Genomic DNA, 9,732 nt, shown 5'->3' on the forward strand with positions numbered 1-9,732 from the left:
TGTTCTTTTTTTTTTATATCCTCACTTTGAAGAATTTTTAATCTGAAGAATTCAGTTTTTTCCTTCATTTTTTTTATTTTTGAAGATGAGGATGAAGAAAGTAAAGATCTCTCTGCATGATTTTTTTATTACTTTGAAAGAAGAGGAAGAAGAGAAAAAAAAATTACAGAAAAGAAGAAAGAGAATATCTGCAAGAAAGATTAAAGAGGGGTATTTTGAAAAAGTTAATTACTGTTATGGTATATTTATTTAAGCTTTAAATTATGTGATATTTTTATATACATAGATTAAAATAGTGATAAAAATTTTAATTTTCATATATATATATATATTGTTTAAACGTAATATTAATTTTAAAAGGCAAATGCGTGCAAACATGTTTTAAAAACCAGTGCAAAATGGTCAAAGCATCACTCTGACATCCTGCTCAACTAAAGACATTGGGTCTAAATTGTATTGAAAAGTGGGAAGGGTTGTCAATGGCCTTTTACTTTCTTTGTTTAATCATGACAAATTCAGTGGCATATCTGGACGTAAGATTTGGTGATTTGTTAATTGTAGATTTTTTTTTTTTTTTTTGGGTAAGTATTAATTGCAGATTTTGTTAAAGAGTAAATAGGAAGGTGGCTGATCCAATTTGTAATCACAAATAAATGAGTGTATCAACAATATCTCAAAATATTTCATAAAAAGAAACTAAATTAATACAAACATTTCATTGGTAAAAAACCAATTGCCTTGGCCTATAAATAAGCTTTGGGGATTCATAAAATAAAACAATGATTTTGGTGGAGGCATGGTTATAATATTACAATAAATGGATGGTGTTCATGGGGATTCATACATTTTGCTCTTATAAATGAAAATGGATGAATTGCCATGAACAACGATCTCTTCCATTCTATTTACTCTTCTTTGGTCATTTGAGCCTTTTCAATTTATTTCAATATTGTATATTTATATTTGATAAAAATTAATATGTATAAATAATTATTATGTTTGATTAAATATTGTAAAAAAAAATTAAAATATTATTTTATTTAAATATTTTTTATGTTACTTGTTATATTAATTAAAAATAATTTTTTTTTTAATCCTAAAAATTAATGCGAAAAGATATAACTGTAATAAATTTAATATTATTTTGATAATTAGATTGTCTTTTATATTGCATATCACATCCCCATTAATAGTAGAATATTACCATAATATTATTTGTAAATCAAACAAAGTAAATTTACTAATAAAAGTAGATTATTAAAATAATTTTTTATTACCTTTAACCAAACAACCCCTAATAGTGTTATCAAAGCCTTAAAGTAACTCTGGAGTGTCTCACATTGATTAAGAGAAAAGTGTTATCATATAAATGTGAAGAAAAATCATAGCCCTTAGAAGTCGCTTTTAGGATGAAAGATAGCCCAATAGTAACTAAGAAAGAAAGGTCTCATCTAGAGGGGTACTTAATTTGATCTAAACTATAAAATCGGATTGAATAATTTAAAAATTATGATTTGATTTGATTTAATTTGTAAAATGATTTTATTTAGATTAATAAATTTTTGAAAAATAGTTTTTAGCTTAGATGTGATTTAGGTGATTTTCAAACTAAACCGTAAATGGTATTTTTTTAAATATATATATAAATATATTTAACAAAATTTTTTAATAAATAATTAGATGTTTAACTTGTTTTTTTATACTAATTTTATCTTTTTTTACATGTATGTTGCATATATATCATACTTATTTTACATGCTTATAGTATTGTATAAAAAATTAAAACTTAATTTTATTTAATAACATATATTTAAAAGTATATCATTTTAATAGGTTTAAACCATAATTAGAATTGAATCAAACCACATTTTCCCGAGCTCGAACTCGGCTCGAATCCAACCCTAGGTACACACCCATAATCATATCACATAAATTCCTGGACAAACCGTGATGAATTATAGTCATTTCCCCAGTTTACTACACAAAAATCAAATAAAAAATAAATTACATACTGAAAACAGACCGCCAGTGCCATTAAGTGAGTGATCAAAACATCTGGAACCAAACAATAATATAATTTCCCACGCTCAACCAGGTTCGCTTCCTATGAGAAGCAGTTGGTCAACACATCAGTATTCACACTAAATACAAATGAGCAATCTTGCGTGCATCTAGTTTGAGTATTCAATTAAATAATTAGATGATATATTATCATATGATTGAATAAACTTTATCTTTAATTTAAAATTACTCAATCACATAATAATATATCATTTTAATATCCAATTGGGTAATCAAAACTGAGTGCATAAGACAACAATCTTCTTGACCTAATTCCCCCACAAAAATTTTACACTGCATTCTGTGCTCAAACCATTCCAGCACAATCGCAGCATTAAGTGGGTAACTTTCGGTAGCAAATTAAGGAAGCATACAAATATGCAAGTACTATGACATGGCTCCCAGCTGTAAGTCCTCACTTCCTCGTCTGCAAGGCCAAGGGAATTGGTTCATCTTTTCCAAGCTATGACCTACTAACACGGCTAACTATATACCGTCCTTTTTCTAGATCATAAATTGTCTTTAATTGGGGTTTCCTCCACTTCGATACAGACCATGCTATAAACATTAACAGTATTGAAATGGCAATTAGGGAGAGCAGTGTAGGTGAGTCATCACTAACAACGGCAGCAAGCCAGCCAGAGTTATGTAAATCCAATTCTGATTTACTCTGCAAGATGAAAGCTCCCAACGCCCAATCAAGTGGGATATTCCTAACATGGTTTGCAAACCCAATCCTGTCAATAATAATTCTAGTCAATAATATTTCACTGACTTCAAGTGCCCACGGTTAGAAAGGAAAGAGAGAGATGACTGAGAAAATAAAACTAAAGTAACTGATTATCAAATATTGGTAACTAGTAATACAATTCGTTAGTAGTTATGCAAAAGTTTGATTTATTAAAGTACAAAAAAATTACAATCAAAAAGGTATTTTTATTGAACAATACTACCATGTTAACAAGTAACATTGTAAACATACCTTTCATCATCCAAGGAAATTCCAAGACTGTCATGCAGTAAACCAACAATATATGCAGATGAGAAGCAATAGCGCAGCAGATCCTCATCATCAACTGATGGATACTTGCTCTTCAACTTTGACCAATCCTCTCCACAAAATTGTTCTCCAGCTATCAGCAAATCAGAAAGAAATGCCCTTTCATGCAACCTGAAGAACTAATCAAGCAGAATGGCAAAGTGTAAGCATAAAGGCTTTAAAAAACAGTGTAAAAATTCCATGACCATGCTCAATCTGATCATGGAAAAGAACAATGCTTTCTTCCAAGTGGATCATGCAAATACATTTAAAACAGAAATCAAATGACGCCAGAACATGTTCAAATATCAAATAAAAGGATTACCTTGGACGTATGGAAGAAATTTTCCGTGGCCAAAAATGTTCCCTGAAGCTTTGGCATGAAAGTTGATCCCAGATAGCAGTTTTTATAGGAACATTTGTCTGCACACAAAAAATAATATAAATGCCATTATTGCTGCTTAAAAGAAGTCAGAATAAACTCTTGGAAGTGGTTTTCCCGAGAGAATTTTTAACCTTTTCCTTTTTGTAACAACATTAATGCAGCAGATCTACATTCTGAAAAGTTACCCCCAGCTTGAAGAGCAGATATATAATTATTATTTTCATCCAAAGAATCAGCTGAGAGCTTCCATGATTGCATATCATGGGAGTATCCTTTAGGAGAGCAAGGATCTATATGCATTCTCTTCTGCAGTGACTCTACAGCTGCAATAGTGGAAATTATTAAATAACAATAAAAGAATATCACATTTCCACAAGAGATTTTAAGTAAAAGTTCTCCAAAATCTGAACTATCTAAATAGATAGGAACATGTTGAGTAACACTGACCAAAAATATTGGCTTCGATTCCATATAAGTAATCATTTGACCCCAAACTCTTAAGTTATTAGGTAAGGCCGCAACAATGATCTTTAGATCTAACACATACTATAAATGCAGACATTTTATTTTGTGGCAACAATAAAATATCAAGCACAACCCATGGAAACCTGACCGCCAAATAGGGTGCTTCACCTCATTGACATTTTATGCATGCCAAATTCTAGTGTCAAGTGTAGCAAAACTGAGAAAGTAAAAACAATCTTCATCTAATGTTAACCCAATATGCATGACTGAGGAAAGCCAAAATGACTCAAAATTCTCAACAGAGCACATTACATAAGCAGTGGCACTACTTCATTCCTCTAGTCATAAAATATTTAATATCAGGGCAACATTGCAAGACTATAAAAGATGATTAAGTACCTCAGCATGGATTGTTTCACGACAGTAAACTATATTTAAAAGTTCATTTTAAACCATGCAGAAACTAAAGTATACATACTCGAGTTAAAGCCACCTGAGGTGAGTAATTCCCTCAATGATTCAAATGCTACATTCTGCAAAATGACACAAGTTACACACTGAAATGTGGAATGGTTTACTTTACAGTTTTAAAAATCAAAAATAAAAAGGAGTTTATACAGACAATTAAGATAACAAATTATATATTGTTAAAGGCAAACTCAAGAGATGAAAGCCATTCTTCTAGTTTTCATTCTAGCCAACAGAGATATATATATAATTGTTCACAACTGCTATAAAAGTGCCAATAAGTAACCTAAATGGAATTTCACAATCCCCTAGTTCAACAAGATCATTTAAGCAGCAAAACTCACAAATCAGTTAAATTTAGTGGAATTCAGCATTAGAATTAATTCTCTTGTCATCATCCAAGAGTACCTCAAACTTTCAATACATTGGCAGAATTATAATTCTCGATGCTGAGCTCTGGAAGAAGAATGTTAAGCTGGCTAACGTTCATTTACAAACTGAACGATATGCAAAAACGTAAGAGTTGTATAAGTAAGGCACTAGGGCAGTGCTTCAATCTGTCTTCATGACAAACACACCAACACTGTGCATAGATCAATGAAAACTTAAATAATGAAGTGTAATTTGCTAAGTTCCATGCCAGCAAACAGGTATCAGAAGCAGAACAAACAAAAATGATACTACCACGAAAAGAAAATTAACAACTCAAATGATGATTACCTGGCCAAAATTAAGAAAGCTGTGGCTGTAGAGATTGTAAGTGGCATTCCCAAATTTGATAGTACGTGAAAACTTAGGGGGCATAGGCTCATTTGAAACAAAGGTTACCTGAAACAAAAGTATAGCAGCTATTTAAAATACAAATTCACGTGCTCTGAGTCCAAACTGCACCAATTGTAGAAGCACAAATACAGTAAACAAAGGTCATAGATCAACAATAATTATCAAATCGATTCATAGTTGACCCACAAATTTTATGTTTCTAATTCTTTGAATTAGATACCTCACTTTCCAGAATCCAATAACTAGATTTTTACAAGTCAGAAGGTTCAAGAGGATATTTAATTGTTCTGTGAGATCATATTCTGAAGACATTGTCAAATCCTATCTCTTGATGAACAGATTAAATGGTGAGAACCTCCAGTGGAAAGCAATTGCAATCCACAACAAGAACTCCCAGTTAACAACCTCGAAAGATTCATCATTTGCAATCCTACTGTGGGAAAAATCAAGTAAATAAAATAGAAAGAACGAACTAAACCTGAGCAGAAGCTCCCCCAAGTTCAATAATCCCAGTTGTTTTAAAAGGATCACCTCCAAGAGTACCAAGTGCGTAGTTTGCAACAACCCAAGCATAAACACCCTCATCAGAACCTAAATGGGTCAGTATCCAACAATCAATTTCCACAGTTTAGAAAACATACACAAACACGTTATCAAGTTTAAATTCTCATCTGCAAGATAGTAACCCCGATTTTCATTTTTCTAACTTAAAAATTCCCTACATTACATTTCAGAAGATAATTAGCATTACATTCTCACCTGTGATGACCGTGGCCCATTCATCTCTGAACCTAAACCCAGATGCCCTAAGCACGTTCCTACAGGCCCTTATAATCATTTCTTGAACCTTCATATCCAGTAAACGCAACCCAGCTGTCGCCATTAACCTAATTTCGGTTTCATCCCAAAGCCCAGCGGGCACTTTCCCCTTCCCGAAATCAATCAACTCTTTCAACGACTCTCCCGCAAATTCTGGATTCTCCGCATACGAAGACAATCCCGGGTTAACCCTCATGCTTCCCAACTCAAAATCAAATTCCTTACTCTCTCTTTTGTACCGAAAAACATGGACTCTGGTGCCGGTGCTCCCTCCGTCAATAACGACGCCGTACTTGTCTGAATTGGGATTTGACGTTTTGGGGGTATAGATGAATAAGTAATAACAGGGAATAAAAGTGAGAAAAACAGCGGTTAAAGTAAGGGTGAGGGTTAAAAGGAGATTTGATTTGGCGTTCTTCGGAGTTCGGGAGAAGAGATTGGTGGATCTAGCGTTGGATCGGATATGAAGCTTGATCGGATCCATTTTGTCTGGTTTGGAATTGTTCCGTATACGGGCATGCGAACGTCGCATCAAAAATAAGGAGAAATTAGCGGAATACAAAGATAAATCATCAATAGTATGAATTATTTTCCAAATAAAAAATCAAAACAAAGACAATTAAAGAATGAGTTTGAAATTGGGAATTGGAGAGGAAGTGACTATGGAAGAAGAGGGAGAGGGGTGTGCTGTAAAGATAATTGCCCCCTCTCTCTCCGGTCTGATTGTTGGTCTGGCTTAAGAAAAATGATTTTCAAATGAAATCTTTAACTTTTATCTTTTATATCTGCAATCAATGTCGCAGAATTTCCTGGTATTCTACAGTCCCGGCTGGAGAGTGAATGGGCCGGATTGGGTCCGGCACAGCACATCGGACTCATGAACTGGATCAAGTCTTAGGTTTATACAGTAAGAAACCTTCGGATTGGACGGGCTTATGAATTTTTGAAAGCCCAAGCTGCGGTCGTATATATAAGGTCAAGCCCGGCAAGCTTTAATCAAACTGGCCCATCGGCTTTAATTGGATCGATCTATTTAAACACAATTTTTAATTTTAATTTAAATTTTTAAACATAAATTATTTTTTAATTATTAAAACTGATAACAATATCTCAAACATTTTATTTATAATTTCTCACTTACGACGGAGGAATACCATGGTTTTACGCTCAAAAATATTATAAGTTTATAACATAGTACAAATAAATTAATTTATATCATGTATAATTATAAATATAAATAAAATATATATACCATACTATTTATTTACTCGTATTCAATATCTAAATTTTTGAATTTATTTGGTATTAGATTTATTTGATATTGAATCTATTTGTAATGTTTTGTAATGATAAAATTAAAATTAAAATGAAATTATTATTTACAAATTCAGACAGTTTCTGAAAGAGAATTGATAAGATAAAATGAGATTAAAAATATAATGAAAGAATTGAGATTGAGAAATTTGTAAATAAAATTGAAAATAAAAAAAAAACAATAATTCCCGCAAGCAAAGCCACAGAAGCCATAGAAGCTGAAGACTTCTGCCCTTCTTTTTTCTTTTTTTTTTTTAAATTTACAAGCAGTATTAGACATAGGTTTAATATTAAAGTTTATAGTCTGGTTCTAAAGGACCATGAGCTCTGCCCATTATGCGATAGTACTAAGTGGGCTCTTTTGGGTTAAGTTCGAATTTTGAATTTTGGATCAGACCTTTATTTGGCTCGACCCAATTGTTATATCTAGTTTCAACTAAAAGAGGCAATTGGTCAAATTGGCTCTAGCTAAACGCATCAAGTTCATAGGCCAGATCTTAGATCTATACAATAATGGATATTCAGATCAGGGTATTCCATTAACTTTAACAAAAAAAATTTATTAAATAATTTTTTTAATCACATTTTCTTTAATTAAAAAACATGTTAAAAAATTAAATTGTGATTAAAAAATAAACTTATTTATAATAGGTGAGTTGAGTTTTCATGATTAATTTTATCAATGTAAGATTTAAAATATGAGATTAGTTGAACTATCTACTTTATGTAATACCCTCAGATATGTTTCAGGGATAATTACGTCTTTTGACCCTGTTTGGAGATATTTCCAATTATATGTGTGTTTTGAGATATATATAAAAGTAAAATAATAATATAATAATAATATATTGAAAAAAAGAAAAGGAGGAGAAAAGTCAATAACCTGCTCCCTTCACCTTTTGCTTTCCTTTTCCTTTTTCCATCGTTCTTTTGTCTCTTCCAGAGAAGAAGACAATCTTCTTCCTTTCTTTACTGCACAGTGAGTAATTTGGAAGGCTTTTGGAAGATAAATAAGGAAAGAAAAAGAAAAGGAAGCACTTGGAAGTTTTGGTAACCAAAGATCTCCTTCTTTTCCCTTTTATCTATGTTTATATGCATATTATGTGATTATGCTAGTGTGTTTTGGTATTGATTTAAAGTGGTCTTGGTGATAAAGGAAGCAAAACAAAGAGAATGAAACCAATTTGCAAAGATCTGACTTGAAACAAGGTAAGGGGAATCATTATTGATATGTTGCATGTTTTAAGCTTTTGATTCCTTGGATCTATGTTATAAATGTTGATTTTGAAAGTTGAGGAATGTTGTTTTGCCATCTGGGATGTCTATGTGTGTGATTTGGTTTAAGGCAGAAAGTTGTATGATATTTACAGTTTTTGCCACTGAGTTCGTCCCATGTTTTGGCTGCCTTATCTATTGAATTATGAGCTCTATTATATCTTGTTGGAAAGCTCTTTGAATCCTCTTTCCAATGATATATAGCTTGTATGAATTAGAAACCGTTTGGGCGGTTAAATTGTATGAAAAGAAGGCTGCCCTGCTAAATGTCTGTTCTGTGAACAGTATTTCGTAATTTTATCACTGAATTTAGCTTACGTTTTGACTGCTTTATCTATTGAATTATGAGCGCTATTATTTCTTGTTGGAAAGCTCTTTGAATCCTCTTTCCAATGATATATAGCTTGTATGAATTAGAAACCGTTTGGGCAGTTAAATTGTATGAAAAGAAGGATGCCCTGCCAAATGTCTGTTCTGTGAACAGTATTTCGTAATTTTATCACTGAATTTAGCTTACGTTTTGACTGTCTTATCTATTGAATCATGAGTGCTATTATAGCTCGTTGGAAAGATCTTTGAATCCTCTTTTCAACGATATATAGCTTGTATGAATTAGAAACCGTTTGAGATGTTAAATTGTATGAAAAGAAGGCTGCCCTGCTAAATGACTGTTCTGTGAACAGTGTTTCTTAATTCTGGGCAAGAAAGAAAGAAAGAAAGAAAGAAAGAAAGAGAGAAAAGGAAGAAGAAAGGAAAGAAAGGAAAGGAAAGGAAAGAAAAGAAGAAAAGAAAAAGAAAGAAAAGCAAGAAAAAGAATTTGGAGCTCAAGATTTAGGAGTCGTCCCAAGAGTAATGTCTGGTGAGTTATGAATAAATTTAAATGGAAGCAAAATTTGTAAGATATAAGACCCGCATGCATGCTATAAACTATGAGGGGGCACTTTACACTACACCGCCCACAGTAGGGCATGTCCGCAGTAGGACACGTCCGTAGTAGGACATAGACCCCTAGTAGGGTCCGCTCGCAGTAGAGCATGCTCGCAGTAGAGCTCAATTCAGATTCAGAAATAGTGTAGTAAAAGAAAAAGAGCTTGAGCTTAGAAAAGTGCCAAATCTTTATAGT

The 9,732-nt window shown here is 32.3% G+C and overlaps 1 protein-coding gene across 1 annotated transcript; it reads right to left on the minus strand.

The window, feature by feature from the left end:
- Positions 1 to 1,933: 1,933 nt before the first annotated feature.
- On the minus strand, positions 1,934 to 6,774 carry LOC123217128 (probable apyrase 6). The gene is made up of 8 exons (XM_044637909.1): positions 5,961 to 6,774; positions 5,680 to 5,792; positions 5,139 to 5,246; positions 4,429 to 4,483; positions 3,617 to 3,808; positions 3,426 to 3,523; positions 3,044 to 3,240; positions 1,934 to 2,798 (listed from the first exon to the last, which is right to left on the minus strand). The coding sequence occupies exons 1-8, from the start codon at positions 6,550 to 6,552 to the stop codon at positions 2,525 to 2,527; spliced, it is 1,629 nt and encodes a 542-aa protein (XP_044493844.1). The 5' UTR covers positions 6,553 to 6,774; the 3' UTR covers positions 1,934 to 2,524.
- Positions 6,775 to 9,732: the final 2,958 nt, after the last annotated feature.

The sequence above is a fragment of the Mangifera indica genome, chromosome 5 (genome assembly GCF_011075055.1).
Source record: "Mangifera indica cultivar Alphonso chromosome 5, CATAS_Mindica_2.1, whole genome shotgun sequence".
NCBI classification, from domain to species: Eukaryota; Viridiplantae; Streptophyta; class Magnoliopsida; order Sapindales; family Anacardiaceae; genus Mangifera; species Mangifera indica.